The sequence below is a fragment of the Hibiscus syriacus genome, unplaced genomic scaffold (assembly GCF_006381635.1).
Source record: "Hibiscus syriacus cultivar Baekdansim isolate YM2019G1 unplaced genomic scaffold, ASM638163v2 tig00110206_pilon, whole genome shotgun sequence".
NCBI classification, from domain to species: domain Eukaryota; kingdom Viridiplantae; phylum Streptophyta; class Magnoliopsida; order Malvales; family Malvaceae; genus Hibiscus; species Hibiscus syriacus.
In genome coordinates, this window is record NW_024062627.1 from 167,337 (window position 1) to 188,741 (window position 21,405).

Genomic DNA, 21,405 nt, shown 5'->3' on the forward strand with positions numbered 1-21,405 from the left:
AATCTTTTTTTTTAAGATTTAGGATTTAGAGTTTATGATCTAATTATGGTGTAATTTGAATTTCGTATTTTTAATTATCAATTGACTTAATAAAGTAAAGTTAGATATCTTAAAATTCAAGTTTGGGTGTTGTGGACAAAATAAATTAAAAAAAATATATCTTATAACATATCTATGTAATATTAATTTTAAATTAATTGAATAATAAATTAAATATCGATAATTATATGGATAAAATGTTATCATTTAAATGACCATTATCATTAATAATAATTAAAATATTATGAAAATAATAATCAAAATAAATATTATCCAAATAATAATTTAATTTTTTCCTAAAAAAATAGGACTATGATATTGTATTTGTTCAAAGATATTTTTCAATTCTTTGGTAATGAACGCTCATATTCTTATATATGCGATGTTTGAACTTAGGGCGTCAAGGAAAAATAACAAATCTTTTAACCTTTGAGATCACTTGGTTTGCACGATTATTTAACTTGTATTTGACAAATATTGGGGAAAATGATAATAATTTGTGTTTATTATTGAAAAATTTGGGATAATCTATATTTATATCACTTAATTATGGATGGATTCTAATGTTATTGTCGACTTTTAATTTTGTCAATCAGATCATTTAATTATTTAAAAGATGTTAGTCAAGCTATCTATTAGTTAATAAATTTGGTATAATTATGTATTTATTCCTCATTACTTACACATTCTATCAATTTGATTCTAATTTTAATAATTTGAAATTAATAATCATCCAATTATGTGATACCATGTATCACCAGTGACATGTGGCATGATATATTTAGAGTTTTTTTAAATTTTAATTCATTTAATACAATAATTTTTTAATCTAATGATAATATGTGTCGCTATCTTATTGGATATAACTTTCTTTATTTTTTTAAAGTATGACTATGATTTATTCATTTGTCAAAAGCATCATTAACAATGTCTTGTCAAATATATACTAAACAAATACAATCACGACTATCATAAGTAAAATAAAACAGTGATCGACTAATGATAACCTGATAAATAAAAGCGTGAACAATTGAGGCAATGACGTACAAAAACAGATCACTCCAACGTCCTTAAGCATTAAACATAGAGGAGAAAACTTAGAAGAAGACCAATAAAAAAAACATGCACCGAAAGTTCAAGAGCATCGGTAGTCATGATACTTTTACCAGAAAAAGAGTCAGAGAAAACATCATTATAAACATGTTAAAATATAATTGAAAACTAATAAATTTATATAATAATTAACTAGAAAAGAAGAAAAAATGAAGAGATAACCGCGAAAAGCCATCACGGCTGTTTGGAAGTTACTAAGGTGTGATAACCGGCCAATTATTTTATATTTATATTGGAGATAACTTAAATATACATGTTTGGTTTATAGATAACCAATTTAATACTTTATTTATATTTAAGTACATTCTATATTTATTTTAAATTAAAATTAATGCAAGATTTAAAATAAAATGAGTTTAAGCTTTTTAAACAAAGGATCAGATTCTTTTCGGTGGTTTAAATGTCTTCTCACCATCGATCAAGATTTGAAATCTTTTTTGTTGTCTTTCCGGTTTTTAAGAATTTGTCCTGATTAATCTGAATTGACTTAAGTTGAATACTTAATTTTGGAGGGTAAATTTTCCAATAATTTTTGTTTACATACGCAATAACTCTATCTCAATACCTAAATTTGAATCTTCACTTAACCATTTTTAATATTTTTTTATCATTAACTATGTTATATATATATATATATATATAACCCTACATTATTCTTAAGCACCTAAGTTTGTTTCTTTTCAACCTCGATATTTTTCAATTTATTTTCTCTACAATCAGACGGTTGCACACAAAAATATTATATTAAATAAATAAAAATTAGTAAAAAATTATTTCAATCTGACATAGATCGTGCCATATGTCACTACCTAACTGGAGGATTATATTTTTGAATTAAATTAAAACTAAGATCAAATTAATAGAATGTATAAGTAATGACAAGCAAATATATAATTATAGTAATTCTGTTAAATATCACGTCAACTTCTCCACTAAATGTTAATGATATGTGACTATTTGAATAGTTAAATAGTCTAATTGATAAAATTAAAAGATTAGTAATCAAATTAGAATCTACTCATAATAAGATAATTATAAATGTAGTTTAACTAAAATTTTAATTCATCATATATATTATTTTTCGGATTAATTTCATACATTGAATATCTAAATCCATATCCATAATAAAAAAATTAGTTTCTTCATATATGGACGGTTGACATTATGAAGAGACGGAGGTGAAAGAATTGGTTGAGTTATAAATAGAAGATTGAGTAACAAGTGATACTTACAGAATCAGGAACTGGTAATAATATATATGCAGACGATTAATAGATCTTTGTCACATTTGGATGATCAGAATCATAGTCCTCCGTCGTCAGAATTCGCCCTTTTACACTCTTCTCTACATCGGCTTTAGCTTTCCGGGGTGCACAATTCATTCGTCTTTCATGCCTGAACAACATTCAAACACTATAAGAAACAATAATAAAAGAGAAATGTCAGATATAGGTACATGTTCAGTATGAGTATGTTCATATTTTTTCCGAATCTTTTCACAGACACGAAGGATCATACTCCTATCTTCATATACTCATATATATATATATATGTATGTATGTATGATATGTATCAAGCATGATTACTTTAGGCTATGTTGCTCCAACATTTTTTCTTTTAAATGCTCATGTTCCATGTTCACCAAGACATTTGTATCTCTCAAAGATACTCCAAATGCATACTTGTATCACACCCGGATCCGAATAACATATAAAATCTGCAAGAAAAGTGAAAATTGATACTCACAGTCGAGCTTTCTTCTTCTCTTTGTACCTCATCATGGCATTTTCTCTGGCGTCTGAATGAAAGTTATCTAAGTCAGGTGAAATGCATGAAGCTTCCCCAACTGTGATAGGTGAAACTCCATTATCAAGAAAGTCAGGAGCGCCGGTATCGGCACTGAGCCTTGAAACAGACGACATTACGGAATAAGATGGTTGAATTGTGCAATCAGAAGTGTTGATTCCCTGGAAGTTATGAATAAAATGTGGTTAGATGAAATCCATTTTAATATCCAATGTTACTCAGACAAGAAGGTGAGTGTCTATGTTGTCTTGCATGCGTATGGTCAAATTTCGGATTCGAAGAACCTTTGAAGATCATATCTCTATATTCATATGATGGACATGAAGATCATATATCCGTATATGTATTATAAAGTCATAAGATAAAAGAAGAGTGCCATGAACCTAACCTCCATTGATAGTGCATTAACATTATCCGAGTTGTTGATGGTCATCTCCTTCATAGATGAACTTGGGACATCTTTATTAGCAAGCGATCCCCTGGTTTGGTCTTGATCAACACCAAACAGGTCTTCAAAGTTGCGGAAAGATAAACCAATATCAGGCATGTTAAAATCATCTTGGTAAAATGTGTCTTCACAAACTCCAAGATCTTGCATATTTTGAGATCATATCTACGAATTTCAATTAAGAAACACGCGTAACACAATTATCAGAATATCAGTATTTCAGGAAAAATGAGAAGTTCTATTAATCACGCATATGTTCTATTTCAATGACATTGCGATCAGTGGAGCAGACCTGACTACTACGGATCGGACTTTTACATAGCCAAATAGATTCTCCGTAAAAAGACACACCAGAAGTTGAAGATGACAATAAGTTGTCTAAATCCATATTCAGCTCCTCAAGCGGAATGTTACTCCGGTGGATATCGGTACCAATATCTTGGAGTAGATTACTATCAATATTTTTTTGCAGAGGTGCATATTGAAGGAGATGTGTGAGGTTGTTCTAGACCACCATTAAAAGGTGAATGACGGTCTCCCTCAGTAAGCTGAAGCTTTTCCCGGTCAAAACATCTTATTAGAAAACTCAATAAATAGTAACTCTTATATTTTTTTCTTTACTCTTATTTGTCTCGTTCTTTTTACATATATCAAAATAAATCTGTCAAATATATCAATAACTTTTAAGGTTAATTTTATCATTTCCCTCAGTTTATATAATTTAAAAAAAATTATTTTATATAACTTAATGTGTGATCAAACTTATTTCTTAATATTATATGTTTGATCAACATAAAATAAAAATTACGAGACTAAGAGAATATTATACTAATACGCATTATAATTCTTGTTAAGTTTATTTAACCGATAAAAAAAGCATACTATTAATATGATTTTTGTAAAAATACTAGTTTTTATAAGTAAAGTAAAAAAATAAAAATAAAAATACTTTTTTCAAATATTATTTTAATATTGAAGTGGGTTGATGGTGTTCGGTGATGGTCGATAGGGGATGTTTAAAGAAAGACAACCTAATATAAAGCTAAAAAATGCTCTACAGGAAATATTAATATTTTTTTTAACATTTCCGGTAGAGCACTACTTAAAATGTTATTTTTTTTACAGAAAATATTAATATCAAATGCTACCTAAAATGTTATTTTTTCTACTGGAAATGTTAATATCACAAATATTCATTTTAGATACCAAAATTAACATTTTCGGTAAAAAATTGACATTTTAGATAGTGCTCTAAAGAAAATGTTAAAAAAAATTAATATTTATGGTAGCACATTTATTTAGCCTTATATTAAATTTTTTTGGGTATATTACTAGGAATGTCATTACCTCCCTTCCCTTAGGTGTTGTAACATTACCGATGTTTTGGACTAAAATGCCCTTAAATTTTTATTTTTTTTCAAAAATATTATTCTTCTGTCATTGAATAATAAAAATTCTACGAAAGTTAAATTACAAATTTATCCTTAAATTATTTTATATTTACAAAAAAAAGTCTATAATTAAAATTTTATTTGAAGTTCAGGGGTTAAATTTTTTTTATCCTTTCATTAAACATTTTTTATATTTTTAATTTTGTAAAAAAATTAATATAAATATTATGAATTTAATTTTTAAAGAAAATATATAAAAATTTTATAATTTGTAATATTATACAAATATATAATAAGGACAATTTGGTTAAATATACATTCCAATAATATTTTATTCCTTTAACCAAACACGGTAATCTTACATTCCTGCTAAACCAACAAAACACAAAATACAACATTCTCAGTAATCCTATTATCTGGTAATATTTTATTCTCACTGGTAATCTTACATTTCGTGAACCAAACGTATCCAAGGACAACCCTTTATTGTATTTTAGGATTATCGAGCTTCCATATTATAAATTTTTGACTTCTTGAAAAGTGTCAAATTAAACTTGATTTAACTAAAAATTTTATGAGTTTCATACTATGATATTCAATTTGCACTCGAAAAAAAATTGAAATTCGATTCGACTCGAAAATTTATGAGTTTAAATTTGTTAAACTCGACTCAAAATAAATCAAAAAACTAAAATATGACTCCAGCTTGAAAATTTTGAACTCAAAATATTTAAAGACTTAAATTAATTGAAGATCAAACTCAAACTCGAATCTAAACTTTAAATACATAAAAATTTTATATTTTATTTCGAAAACACAATATATACATATTAATATTATTGATAATTTAATTTAAAAAATAAAATTTTAAAATGTTATTTTTTTTTTAAATTTCTAATGATTTTTTTAAGAAGTATATAAAACATTTTATTTTAGATCCTTAAAAATTTGAGTCTATTTCAAACATAAATCAAATCTATTTAATTTAAGAGTTGATTAAATACGATGATAACAAGCAAACGCTAGCGGGCCGAAGGTGTACGTGTACGTGCGGGGCGTACCTCATGAACCGAAAGGCAAATACGGTGCAAGACTGTCAAGTACCTTTTTTTTTTCAGGCATGGCTTCACATACTAACTCCCTCGTTTATACATATTTGTAAGGGTACGTTTGGTTTACAGAATGTAAGATTATCAGTAGGAATAAAAGATTACTAGGGAATAGAATTACTGAGAATGTTGTATTTTTTGTTTGATTGGTTTAGCAGGAATGTAAGATTATTGTGTTTAGTTAAAGAAATAAAAGATTATTGGAATGTATATTTGATCAAATTGTCCTTATTATATATTTGTATAATATTACAAATTATAAAATATTTATATATTTTCTTTAAAAAATTAAATTCATAATATTTATATAATTTTTTTACGAAATTAAAAATATAAAAAATATTTAATGAAATGGTAAAAAAAATTTTACCCCTGAACTTTATATAAAATTTTAATTATAAATTTTTTTTTATAAATCTAAAATAATTTAAGGATAAATTTATAATTTAACCTTCGTAGAATTTTTATTATTCAATTACAGAAGAATGATATTTTTGAAAAAAAATAAAAAATTTAAGGGCATTTGAGTCAAAAACGCCGGTAATGTTACAATACCTAAAGGAATGGAAGTAATGACATTCCCGGTAATATACCCAAAAAAATTTACTATTGGTAATAAAACATTATCGGAAATGAGATTCTCGGCCAACCAAACATGGCATGAGAATCCCACAATCCTTAGGTGTTTGGTTCGAGGATTGTGGGATTCCCATGGGATGTGAATCCCACATTCCTATGTTTGGTTGGCCAGGAATCTCATTCCCGGTAATGTTTTATTACCATTAGTAGATTTTTTTGGGTATATTACCGGGAATGTCATTACCTCCCTTCCCTTAGGTATTGTAACATTACCGGCGTTTTGGACTAAAATGCCCTTAAATTTTTATTTTTTTTTCAAAAATATATTTTTTCTGTCATTGAATAATAAAAATTCTACGAATGTTAAATTACAAATTTATCCTTAAATTATTTTAGATTTACAAAAAAAAAGTCTATAATTAAAATTTTATATGAAGTTCAGGGGTTAAATTTTTTTTACCCTTTCATTAAACCTTTTTTATATTTTTAATTTTGTAAAAAATTATATAAATATTATAAATTTAATTTTTTAAAGAAAATATATAAATATTTTACAGTTTGTAATATTATACAAATATATAATAAGGACAATTTGGTCAAATATACATTCCAATAATATTTTATTCCTTTAACCAAACATAGTAATCTTACATTCCTGCTAAACCAACTAAACACAAAATACAACATTCCCAGTAATCATATTCCCTTGTAATCTTTTATTCCTATTGGTAATCTTACATTCTATGAACCAAACGCACCCTTACAAATATTCATTTCTTGATTTTAATTGAATTAACCAATCAATTTGATTTTTTTATTAAAATGGTTAACTATTGAATTAATTTAATTGAATAATGATTAATATTTTTAATATTGAATTAACAATTAATTCAATTTAAAATGAATTAATTAATCAAATTAATAAAAATATTAAATATATTAAATACATATTTTAAACTCAAAACTCTGTTAAAAATTAATACCTAATTGTTTTTTAATCATATAAATCTATTAAATTATCAAGACCTAATTAAATTTAAATCCAAATAAAAAATACATTTATTAAACTCAACTTAATCTAACTAAAAATTATTTTGTTCGGTTCGATTAATATTTTTTAAAAAATAAGTTCAATTAATGGTTAAAGAAAAAAGTTCAATCAATTCGATTAATGAGAATTCAGTTCGACCAATGACCAAATTAACTGTTTAAATACTATTATACCCTATTACTTATAAAGTTGCTTCAGTTATCCGATAATTTAAAATATATTGTGATATTAAATTATATAAAAATATTATTTAACATATTGATAATATATTTTTATTTTATAAGCTACTTTAATTTATTAGTAAGTATTCTTATTTAATATTCAAATAAATAATTAAAGTAAATTAAATTTGTCCGACGAGAAATTAAATATTATGTATAAAATAGTTATTAAAATTATATAATTATATAATACCAATATTAAAAAGGGTAGAATTTAGTTACATTTAATGTAAAACTAAAAGTTTAATATTTTCTTAGAACCGTTGGATGAGAGAAATTAAAGACTCTAGATTATCAGTAGAATATATGAAGATATTCAATTTTAAAAAATGAGTTAATCTCAGTCTTTGATTTCGTACATCCAACGATCTTGAAAAGATATAAAACTAAGAGTTTTACACTGGATACAAGTGAATTTTAACCCTATTATAGATAAAATCTAATTACACTTAGTGTAAAATTTAGTATCTTTTTTAGACGGCTGGATGAAAAAAATAAAAAAATAAACTTAATAATTAAAAATAAGAAAATATTTATCAAAATAAAAAAGTTAAGACATGAATATTTTAAATACGACTATGATGGAAAAAATGATGATTACTTATGATGCATTTTACAGTTTTACTAATGTTTTACCCCTTCATCAAGTCAATTTATGTATCTTTGCGTTATCTTACTTGCAATATAATAGAATGACAATCGGATGTGAAGATTTGTGAACATGCCTGTTTGAAAATTATATGAAATTTATAAAATAAAACTAAACAAAATGTTCGTTTCAAAAAACAATTAGCACTTCACGTGATTTTCCAAAAGAAAATTATCCCAACCTAATAGATTTATAATCTTAACTGATTAATTATTATTTTTATTTTCTATAGCTACTTGGATATATAATCTATATAATAAACATGTCGCCATCTTATTTATATTTTTTAAAAATTTAAAATAAAACCAGAATGGTTATTTTCTCATAATAAAAAATGCTAAGAATAATTAACTTTATACATATGGGGTTTTACTTGTGATTATTTTAAGTTTTAAAAAAATCCAACTCTTAAAGATTGTTTAAAAAATCTAAAGGAAATTTATGATATTTTTAGAAAAAGCCAAAACAAAATGAAATGAGCAAAACAGCTAAGCAACGGCAGCTAAGCATATTAACTTTCCGCTACTCAATCGCATCTTCTCTCTCTCTCTCTCTCTCTTTCTCTCTCTCATTACTTCTTTTTCCAAGTTCCTCCTTTCTCGTGGAAATTCTCAAATGGAATCCCCGCCTCCGCCTCCTGCGGCGTCTCCACCTATTTCCACCACCTCCATTCCCGCCATCTATCCCGATTCCATAGACTCTTCGCCACGTTCTCGTAACACGGACTCATGGGACGACCCGGCTCTTCCCACTGCTCTCCACTCAAAGCTCCGCCTCATGTGCAGCTATGGCGGTACCATCGTCCCTCGTCCCCACGACAAAGTCTTATGTTACATCGGCGGAGACACTCGTATGGTTGTCGTTGACCGCCACACTACGCTCGCTTCCCTCCACCACCGCCTCTCTCTTTCTCTTCTCCGCGGCTGCCCTTTTACTCTAAAATACCAACTTCCCTCCGAAGACCTCGACTCTCTCATCTCCGTTACAACCGACGATGACCTCGAAAACATGATCGATGAATACGATCGAACTTGTTCCCAAACGACGTCGTCAAGTAAGTCCTCCCGGATTCGCCTCTTTCTTTTCCCTCTCAATCCGGACGGAACCCTAGCGTCTTCTCATTCAATTGGGCCGATTATTAACAATTCCACCAAGTCCGATGAATGGTTTCTTAACGCGTTGAATGGGTCTGGGTTGTTGAACCGAGGGTTTTCGGATCCGACGACGAACGTGAATTTGTTGGGCTTGGATGAAGATCGTCAGGGAAACGTCGTAGAAGTTGGTTCGAAAGATGAAGGGAGTGGCAGTCGGAAGAATATGAATTCAAAAAGTCAAGATGTTCAGTCGGTTCCTGATTCTCCCATGCTTGAAACTACTTCTTCTTTTGGTTCAACTTCTTCTCCTCCTTCGCTTGCTAACTTACCTCCGATCCGAGTCCATGTTGAGGATCAGAAGGAGCATAAAGTGGGAATTGAGGAACAGTTTGCTCAATTTACTGTAACTGCTTCTTCTGCCGTTGCTGCTGGTGTTGGAGTGAAGCAACAGGATGAAGTGTTTGCGGCTTTGTCATCCCCACCGCCAATGCCGGTGGGCATCCCCGCTTCTGGGGGTGGAGTGGTCGTGAATTCAGGTGTGGTTCCCGGGGAGTACACGAATCGGGTTCTTTCAGATGATGAGAGATCAGATCATGGGGTTCCTGTGGGTTATAGGAAACTGCAAACTCCACAGCCTCAGGGTTTGCCTCCTCAGAATCAACAGAAGTATGGCAGTGGTCAAGATTTGACTTCTCCAGATTCGATCTCAAGGTACTGCTTTCATAATCCACGGATTTCGTTTCTTTTCTTCAGTTATGATTGGATTTACAGTTAAAAAGTTGCTTAGATTGTTGTTATAATTGCTTCTGTTCAATTATGCTTGGATTTACCATTAGAAAGTTGTTGAGATTGTTGTAAATAATTTGTTCAGTGACAGTAGTTTTACAAATCCATTGTCGCGTCAAAAACCTGTGATTTATCAAGACCCAGTTCTTCAGATCCCATCTGGAGCTAATAGGGTTCCCGCAAACTCCATTGATCCAAAGCTTAATATCTCTGATCCCGACACAATTGGCCGAGTTCAGATACAACAACCATTTCAGGATTCTGGTTATGTATTGCAGCAACATCAATTCGAGCAGCAGCAACAGCAATTTGAACAGCATCAACAGGAACAGCATCAGCTGCAGCAGCAACATCAATTCGAGCAGCAGCAACAGCAATTCGAACAGCATCAACAGCAACAGCATCAACAGCAACAGCATCAGCTGCAGCAGCAACATCAATTCGAACACCATCAACAGCAACAGCATCCGCTGCAGCAGCAACAATTCTTACAGGCTACTGCTGCTGCGCCACATTACATTCATCATCACCCTTCTGGGGCGGTGCCGATATCTGCTTATTATCCTGTATATCCTTCCCAGCAACAGCAGCAGCAGCAGCAGCAGCAACATCTTCATCATCAAACACAGATTGATCAGCAATATCCCCTGTATTATGTGTCTGCAAGGCAGCCCCAAACTTACAGCATGCCTGTTCAGCAACCTAGCATTAGTGAAGCCCCCACGGGACTCCCTTCAAGCCGTCCGCAGACTCCTCCCAATCCTACAATGGCTCCCACACATGTAGCATACAACCCTATGAGAAATGCTCCTCTTGCCAAACCTGAAATGACTGCTTCCACGGGTCTATACAGAACATCAAATACCAGTAACCAGCAACTGGTTCAAGTGCAAAACAGTCAGCACCAGCAACAATATGTGGGTTACTCCCAGATTCATCATCCTTCCCAATCTGTCGCACCTACATCTGCCGCATCTGCCCAATATGCTTATGAAATCACCGATCCCGCTCATGCTCAGATGTATTACACACAACCTTTAGCACCCAACATGCCTTCTCAGTACCAAACCATGACTGGAGTAGTATTGCCAGATGCATCTGCGCAAATTCCGACTGATAACATTAAGTCCCAGATCAGAACATCTCAGCCAATATAAATCAGTCAAGAAGGAAGCAACACTAATTTCGAAAGAAGGGTTTGGGTTATATCTTTAAATTCTGTTTAGTGTCTGTCTTTTAATTTTGTATTGGTTTGTGGTATGTATTTGCGAAAGATAATAAGGAACTCTATGTTTTAGTATCTCGTGTATGTCATATTGCTGGTATTGTCATAGGAAATGAAAGTCATCTGAAGATTTATACTGTAAAAGCTCAAACTCTTATATTGTGTGCAAATCAAATATCTGTTACTTAATGATGGTTATACAAATACCGAAAGATTTCAAGTTGATTGTTTCTTACATTGTTATTGATCCAGGTTTCCTAGGGTATTGGGCATGCAGAGACGTACTTTTAAAGGCAAATTCTTGCTTGAAGCTCGAAAGTTTTGTGAAGGAAGAGTTCGACATGGATACACTCTTCAAGTCTCTAACACGAGATGAAAGGAGACTTATCTCACTGTTTGTGTAACCCCTAGACCCGGCATATACATTACGATCAGATCTAGAGGATTGCAATAAAAATTTTCAAAACATTTTTTTGATGATTTAAAACAATATTATGAATAAACATCTTTAAAAATACAGTTGATAATATTAAAGTTCAATTCCAGAATGAAAAAAAAAGTCGTAAGGACCGAGTAATATAAAATATTCCCTAATTGGTGTCAAAGTAAATTAACATCAGTAGCAAAAGCAGTATAAGTTGTAAAACAAATATTTTCAAAATATAGGCACATGTCACCAAAAAAAATGCAACTAGGAAGATAAATACATTACAATAAAATAATAATGTACAAATGTGTCGATCCTCCAAGTGTCAGGTTCGGATCACCTATAAAAAAATCTGAAAGGGAAAAGTTTGGGGGAGTGAGCTAGGGAGCTTAGTGTGTTTCAGCAGTTCAAAATAAAAACATACAGTTAGGTTTCAAAATCGGATCATTATCAAAGTTATGAAAACGATAGCAGAGTTGTAGTTTAAAATACATAACAACACTCCAACCGTACACCATATGTAGTTCTTCAGAACTGCATCCATAAGAACTTACCCTAGGCCCAAAAGTTGAAGGTGTCAACCTAAGAGAGAACAATGGGTCCATAAGGTCTTACCCTAGTCGAAGTGTAGGTGCTCACCTGAGGGGTGTGCCCTCATACCCATAAGGACTTACCCAATACACATAGTAGAAGAGCCACCCTAAAGAAGTACTTTAGGGTCCATAAGGTCTTATCACTAGGCCCATGGGGCCTAAGAGCCCCCCAAGGGTCGTCTTAGGTCCATAAAGAATTACCAGCTTGATCGGTGTCGAATCTACACGAAGAATTACTAGCTTGATCGGAGCTGAACCTGCAAAGACTTCATACCAGATCCCAGAGTACCCCGAAGAGAATAGTTTTCAAACATTAACTAATAGTACCAAGGAAATCAGAGTTCCAGTAGATGTCAATTTAGTAAAAATAGTAACTAGAGAACATTTATCAGACAAACTGGTTTAAAACTTCAGTAAATCAGAAATCAGGTTTAAAACATATAAATCATGCGAAATTAAATCAGACCAACTAGTCATATTGCAAATCAGGTAAAATAGTCATGTGCACATGATATTCAAACATATATATATATAGCACATAAGAAACACATCTCACAAAAAGAATCAGTCCGGTAGATCTATCGAGCACCAACTTCACTACGCTTTTCGACTGTACGAGAACCTAAGTCTTATCAGAACAAAATTATTATTGGAATAGTACTCTAAACTGAGTATTTAACAGGGTTGCATAACTATATGAGTAATCACTGGCTCTCGCAATCAAGTGGATCGGGAGGAACCGGGTCGAGTAGATGAACGATCAGGAGAATCGCGAGTACCTTAAATATACGATAACACAAATTAGCCTTTGACCCCTTAAATTAAATTAAATTAAACTAAATGCACATCATTAAATCACTTAAATTACATATGCATATTTGAGTTTATTGGTTAATTCGGAGGCTTTTAGGTTCGAATTTGGCAAAACATACTTTAGATTTGGACTCAGGATGTCAAAAAACATAAAATATGACTTTTCAAAAAATTTGACTTTTTAGTCAAAATAAACAATCAAACTAGTCAAAAGGTCAAAGTCAAAGTAAATGGGTCTGGTCAACGGTCAAAGAACAAGTCAAAGTTAAAGTTAACGAGTCATGTCGATTTGGGTTAAATCAGTTCGGTAGTTGAATCAGACCAGTTTGATCCATCTAGACAGTTTCTATAAATGGTCATAGGCCATAGCTGGAGAAAGAGCCCACGCGCACTACCGACACGTTGTGGTGTGTGCGGTGGGGAAACAGTCGATTCAGGGGGATCCGATTACTCCCAAAGCTCTAATTCACCATATCATCATAAATTAACTCAACAAATAGCCAAAACACGGTGAAAATAATCGAATAAAAATGGTCGAAAGCTTACCCACGACAGACGGCAAGAACAACGATGGTGGATAATGAACTAGGTTTGGTTTTGGTCGGATGACGATGGGAGTTCAATGATGGCAGCGATGAGGCAAGAGGATAGTCGTGGCAGCCGAAAAATGTAAGAAACCGATGGGAGAATTGAATTTTTGCCATACTTTTGAACGCTATTCCACGATAGACGACGCAGGGTTTCAACGAGTGTAACAATGGGTTGCAGTCGAACAGAGGCAACACTTCAGTTGGTGTTAGCGGTGACACTTATCGGCAGACGGTGGCGTCGAACGATGAAGGTAAGCTATATAGGTTTTCACTTTTTCATGTCTAACGGTGGCCAGTTTGGTTGAGGTCATCGGTTGCTGCTGAATTCGATGATGACGATGGTGTACACCACTACCGACCGGAGGTGGCTAGATCGGAGATGGGCGACAGGGATGGCTAAGGATTTTGGGGGAATAAAATTTGGAAATTAGGGTTTGGTTCACGCTGGGGTATATGATTTGGGTATTTAACCCGAGCATAACCCTTAAAATTTATTTTTATTATTATAATCACCAACAATGACCTAGGTTGGATGGTTAAGGAATGGGTGGTCATCCCCTAAGTTACGGTTTCAAGCCTCTATAACCATATATTTATCATTTTTAAATTTTCTCTATAGCCCAAAAATGGGAAAATTCAGGACTAAGTCCTGAACTTCCCAAAAAATTGAGATTGGCCCATAAATTTTCAAAACTATCTATTTTGGTCCCTTAATTAAATTAAAATTTAGGGTGTGATAACTCTCTTTCCCTTAAAAGAATTTCGTCCTCCAAATTCATTCGAGTCAGACAGAAAATGAAAACTACGTCTCTAAAAGTTAATTACTCTATTAACAACAACGAAAAATCTCGCTAGACTCGGAACGAAAACGATGATCTCGGTGCCTTAAATAAAAAATCTGAGGGTCTTAAGATACAAAACTCAAATATAGAAAGGGCGTTATAATAAGTGCATAACAAGAAATAGAAATAACAATAAATATACATGCAGAAGTCCCTGATTGATCTCGATCACCAGAACGTCAGGTGGCGTAGACAGGGGAGGACTGTCTAGCCAAAGAAACAGTTGGTCCTATACTCTGCGATTGAGCTCTGCTGTCAATCCTCGAAACAGATCCGAAAGTCCTACCATGACTGTGACCACCTGAAGGTCTCAGACTGACCAGAAGGTCTCCTAGATCGCTCTTGATCTACCCTATCTTTATCAGGAGAAAAAGCCTAAGCTTCTTCAGCATATTTTGTTCTCTCTACTACAATATCAAACACATCATCCTGATGAGTAACCACCTGACAACACAACTCGTATATGAGTCCTTGAGAAAACTTTCAACACATATCCCTCTCGGTAGGTACCAAACTAGAATCATACTTCAGCAACTTCAGAAACTCTATATTATACTTAGAAACTATCATCTCCCTGAACCAGGTCCTAAAATTATTATCGTCTCTGCACTAAATATTTCTCTCCAAGGAAACGACTCCTAAAACGTTCCCTGAAGAAATATCAGGTCAGACAATCAGCCGAAACACTACTCACCACAAACTCCAACCAGGTGTGGGTATTCCCGTCGAACATAGAGATGACTCCCAAATAACGTCGTTGTGGATCTAAACCTAACTGATCCATGTAACACCCCCAATCCATACCCGACCCGAATACGAATCCGAGGTGTCACTTTAACTTTTCAAACATTGACTCTTAAAGAAAATCAGGGAAATTTTAAACTTTCATTATAATAAAAGTTGTTCACTTACAGAAGTTGACCAAAATACTACAAAATCAATCAGAGCATTCGTAATTAACAACTTATTACATGCCAACACACTATATACAACAAAACACATACTTTGCCAATTACTTCTGATCTTATCTTCTAGTAAGGTATGTTGTCGCCACGACTAGTTCTGATCTTCTTGCTTCTTAGTACCTACGTGTAAATCACTTACACACTAAGTCATAGACTTAGTGAGGCATAAAATAAAATATATATAATGATGCATTCATGAAACATGCATTCTCACCATTCGATCGTAACATTACAACTTGCATGCATGTAATGCACTATGCCATATATGATCATGCCATGTATTTTTAATTATTGAATATCTTTATCTTGAATTTTTAATTGATGATAATCGGAACGTAAATCAATCTTTGAGAACATTGAAGCTCCCTCTAACTGATCAAATAAATCGTCGATTCTGGGGAGATGATATTTATTCTTGATGGTCACTTTATTGAGTTGCCTATCATCAATGCAGAGACGCATTGATCCATCTTTATTTTTGACGAACAAAACTAGAGCTCCCCATGGTGATACACTTGGTCTGATAAACCCTTTGTCCAGTAATTCCTGTAATTGAATTTTTAATTCTTGCAACTTTTTTGGAGCCATTCTGTATGGTGCCATTGCAATGGGCGTTGTTCCTGGCATTACCTCAATATGAAATTCTACCTTTCTGTCCGGAGGTAACCCTGGCAACTCTGCAGAAAATACATCGAAGAATTCTCTCACTATAGGAATTTCTTCAATCCCTTTTTCTTTGGCTCTTACATCCAGTACATTAGCAATGAACCCTTGACATCCCTGTAGCAGTAACTTCTTTGCAGACATCACTGAAATTACATTCGCCAATATATTCCATCCTTCACTAAATACAATAACTTCTACACATTCTGAACTTCTCAACGTTACCCTTTTTAGTCTACAATCAACATTAGCATAGTAACGATATAACTAATCCATTCCTAGTATCATTTTGAATTCGTCAAAAGGTAATTCCATCAAATTAGCAGGGAATTCGATTCCCTGAACCTGTATGGGACACCCTCGACATACCATATTAACCCGAGCATTGTGCCCTAGAGGATTAGTCACTATCACATCATTGTTAATAACTTCTAATGGAATATTCAATTCCCTCACTAAATTACTGCTAATGTAAGAATAAATAGACCCTGAATAAATCAATACAAAAACATTCTTGTCATTCAATTGAAAAATACTTGTTATTATATCCAGGTCATCTCTATCCTCATTAGTCTTAAGATTATACACTCGAGCTGTAGAGTGTATCTCCTATTGAGTAGATGATTCTGGCTGACTTCTTTCTCTGCCTCTACGTCTTCCCCTCTGAGTCACGGAAGCATACCTTTTTGGTTGCACAGACTCCCCAGCTATCATGGGATAATCTTGAACAAAATGTCCGGTTTCCCCACATTTAAAACAGGCTCCAGAAATCATTATGCATATCCTCGAGTGTTTCTTCCCACAATGTGGGCATTGTATAGTTTGGCTCTGATTTGATCTCCCAACTCCAAATCTCACTGACTGAGTTTGTCTACCTCTAATCGGATTTGATCTTCTTGCAGAGGATGTCATTGACTCTGATCTAGCTTGAGGTCGATGACCAACATCTCTGCCCCTTTTCGATGGTGCAGAACTTAATGATACCCATTCTTTTAGATGTGTGAAATTTTAAATCTCCAAACCTCTTGTTCTGAGCCCTTTCCAGAGCTTTGACACGGTTTACCACCTCTTGAAATGAAGACAGGTTCAACACAATCAGCATTTGTTTCAATCTTGAACACAGACCTTCTACGAACCATTCACAAGCATCATTCTCTGTTGGAATAAGTTCGGCAGCAAAGCGGCTCAATTTGTTGAACTCACACTCATATTCATATACGGTGCGATTCTACTACTTCAGATTCATAAACTCTTGCTTCATCTGTCGGATGAACTTATCTCCTATGTATTTGTGCTTGAATTCTTCTAAGAACAAGGACCAAGTTACTTGATCACCAGACATTCTCAATGTAATATTAGTTCACCAGATTCTCGCTTGCCCACGAAGCAAGGAGACCACTCCATCTAACTTCTCTACATCAGAACAATGGAGTCCTTTTAATATAATCTTTATATCATTGAGCCAAAGGTCCATACCAACAGGACCTTCCTCGGCTTCACCTTTGAATTCAGGAGCTCCTAATCCCTTCAACTCCTTTGCTATATTTTTTCTTTGAGTTAAAGTAGTAAGAGGTTGAAAACGCGTCAATACCGCGTCCAACGTTCTAAAGAATACATCTTGATCAACTACAGCCACTCAAGAAGGTGTATGTTCTTCACCTTGCCTGGCCAGGGCAGGTGAATTGCTGCTCTCAGCGGGTCTATCGTCTCCCGCTTCACTTCTAGAACTATCATGTTCGGACATCTATAAAAACATAACCATATCATTCTATTAGCAAAACAACACACTTACTATTCTCATCAGATCAGAAGTTTTCACATTTATGTTGGCATATATACTTATAAAGACACTCTAGACTTCGATTTATGCCTAGAATCGACTAAACCTTAGCTCTGATACCATTAAATGTAACACTTCCAACTCGTACCCGACTCGAATACGAATCCGATGTGTCACATTAACTTTTCAAACTTTGACTCTTAAAGAAAATCAGGGAAATTTTAAACTTTCATTAAAATAAAAGTTGTTCACTTACAGAAGTTGACCAAAATACTGCAAAATAGATCAGAGCATTCGTAATTAACAACTTATTACATGCCAACACACTATATACAACAAAACATATACTTTGCCAATTACTTCTGATCTTATCTTCTAGTAAGGTATAATGCCACCACGACTAGTTCTGATCATCTTGCTTCTTAGTACCTACGTGTAAATCACTTACACGCTAAGTCACAGACTTAGTGAGGCATAAAATAAAATATATATAACGATGCATTCATGAAACATGCATTCTCACCATTCGATCGTAACATTACAACTTGCATGCGTGTAATACACTATGCCATATATGATCATGCCATGTATATAAGAAACTTATCCTTTGTGCGAGTTTCAATTAAATTTATCTTTGAATTGCCCATGTAAATTATTGAGAACAAAATGTATGTGAGTACACTGAGGTTGTGCACAAATGTTGTCACCACATCTCGAATAATTCCCACTAGGAGCACTTAATATTTGTCCCGAAAAGCCACTGATAATCCCTCGACTCTTGGCATGCCAATTATTCCTACAGTTCTCATATTAAATAACATGGGCTTAAATATGGATACATTCACTTTTTCTTATCTCTGTTATCACTTCTCATATAAACACATCATTCACTTCACATGTACACATATTATCACTTTATCTTTTCGTATATCACTTAGCATTATCCGTTGATAATACTATTCGTTACACATAATGTCATATCAAAGCATGGATGAATTATGCATGTAATCACTATAAACAATATTATATATATATATATATATATATATATATGCATATACATGAATAGGAAATCATGAATTCAACGATAAGAAATAGACTTATCACAAGTCTTGTCTCCATAAAACTTGATCTAAAATATGCACTCACCTTAACCTTGCTTGATTTGAATTGATTCTAGAACTTATCTCATTCTCGATCATTTCTAATCCCTCGATCGTTCCGGAACAAAGTTACGTTCACTATCTACATAATTATACATTTATACATATCAATAATCTAATTGTATACTCTAATCTTCCAATTCTTAAACTAAAGGAAAGGTAATTTCCATTCTCATTTATAATAGGTATCGATACCCCCCATAGGGTATCGGTACCCCTACAGCAATATGGAATTTTCATCTTAAGGTGGGGTATCGATACCCCCTATAGGGTATCGATACCCTTATTGCATTCTGTTATTTTTCGTTCAAGGTGGGGTATAGATACACCTTCATAGGGTACCAATACCCTCTGCCCAGAAATTACATTTCAAGCATGAAAATTCATTCATTTCTGCTCAAACACTTCATATTTCATTCTTTTACATATACTTAACTCATCTACTCATACTTAAACTCATTCAATACATCATTAACTTCAAAATCCACTCCTCAACATAGAATTCAAGAATCATACTCAAATTTCAATATGTTCTGAATCCAATTCTAACACTTCATATTCTTTAATTAGAATGATGACAAGTCAAATCTCACTTCCAATTCTAATTATGAACTTTACTTCAAGATTTCATTTAAGAACCCCTAATCTTTAATCTCTCCTATACCTTTCATCTTGATGTTTTAGAACAAATTAAGCTTTCCTTAAGCTTAATTAACACTCAAAGAATCAAAACCCTCTTTAAAATTCCATAAATTAACCATAAAAATCCAACTTAACTTTGTAGCCAAAGCCACCATGAAGAAGAGGAAAACAAGGAGAAGAAGAGAGTTTCAAAACAACTCTTTCCCCACATGCTATCTCTTTAAATAGGGAGATAAAAATATCTTTTAAGCTAAATTACCATGCTACCCTTTTAATTCTTTCATATTTAGCACTTAATCCAATACTGAAATATTCCTATTGAAATCACCAAATTCTGAAACTTTACAATTTAGTCACTAACCCGTAGTTTGGGATGTTACAATCCATACGTCACTCGGTATCGCAAAGCCAATCTTCAGCCTCAGTCGGAGCTCCACATGACTTAAAATTTGGGGTGTGACAGTTTGATTTGGTGGGTTGCAATTTCTTTGAGTCACACAACACTCTCGAAAACTTAGGCATTTAGGATCTCTATATGCTCTTATCGACCCCTTCAACTAAGTTTTCTTTTCCAATTGATAAAACCTTTCTATATTGTTGCAAATTTCAAGTTTCTTTACCATGAATTCTGCTAGGTTTTCATCATCAATATTTGCAGTTGATTATTTTCATTCTTTGCAACGTGCATTAGATTTATTTATGCGACGCGTTTTGAAGGTTACATTGCATGAATGAATTATTCTTTCAGTATTGGTCCTCAATTCTCATACATCTTCTCCACCTTAGATACGCTGCCTGTTGCCATACTCGACTTCCAATTACTCAAGGTAATTCTTTCACTCACTTGGTTACTGGTTTTGGTGTAGGCAAATTGATGCTCTTATATTCGGATAATTAACGATTCTAAATACATATTATCTTATAATTATTTCCAACTATTCAAATATGTAAATATAAAGATGAATTGACATGAAGGCTAAATGCAATGCATGTATTGAAGTGGGGGACATTCTCCATGGTTTCTACGGCAGCAATTATTGAATTCAACGAAATACGAGTGGGGGATGTCTCGTCCTTCTTTGTCTTCTTTAAGCTTTTAGTCAAGTGTTTTTGTTTTCTTCTTCAATTCCAAACACACTTGGTTTCAGATAAAAAGATTCCGATGTGGGCGACGAATATTACGTTTGTGTTCTCACTACTTGTATAATGATAAATCAAATTTTATGTCATCGCAAATTTTGTAAAATTTAAATTACTGGTGTACCTTCCCCCCAAAATAATAATAATGTGGATATAACCCGACTTTATATTTAGGATTTATTTTGAAAAATAATTCTTATAGATATTTTATGGAAGATTTATATTAATGTATATAAATTTATATTTATAGTGTATAATAATTATATATTATTACAT

General features: G+C 32.8%; 2 protein-coding genes across 2 annotated transcripts; one reads left to right on the forward strand and one right to left on the reverse strand.

The window, feature by feature from the left end:
* Positions 1–2,319: 2,319 nt before the first annotated feature.
* LOC120219219 (putative zinc finger protein At1g68190) lies at positions 2,320–4,779 on the reverse strand. Its single transcript, XM_039216065.1, is given in 6 exon segments — positions 2,320–2,547; positions 2,899–3,119; positions 3,347–3,571; positions 3,699–3,878; positions 3,880–3,991; positions 4,754–4,779. Coding segments are annotated over 6 exon segments (891 nt in total). The 3' UTR covers positions 2,320–2,420.
* Positions 4,780–8,934: 4,155 nt separating this feature from the next.
* Positions 8,935–11,732, forward strand: LOC120219350 (nuclear factor of activated T-cells 5-like). The gene is made up of 3 exons (XM_039216165.1): positions 8,935–10,211; positions 10,372–10,582; positions 10,742–11,732. Exons 1-3 carry the CDS (start codon positions 9,022–9,024, stop codon positions 11,441–11,443), a joined length of 2,103 nt encoding a protein of 700 aa, XP_039072096.1. The 5' UTR covers positions 8,935–9,021; the 3' UTR covers positions 11,444–11,732.
* The last annotated feature ends 9,673 nt before the right edge of the window (positions 11,733–21,405 follow it).

Bases quoted from the DNA above. Each gene is read 5' to 3' on its own strand.
- LOC120219350 (XM_039216165.1), top strand. From the start codon at position 9,022: ATGGAATCCCCGCCTCCGCCTCCTGCGGCGTCTCCACCTATTTCCACC. The intron at 10,212-10,371 runs GTACTGCTTTCA...TAATTTGTTCAG, and splicing joins TCTCCAGATTCGATCTCAAG to TGACAGTAGTTTTACAAATC. The intron at 10,583-10,741 runs CAGCAACAGCAA...GAACACCATCAA, and splicing joins AGCAACATCAATTCGAGCAG to CAGCAACAGCATCCGCTGCA.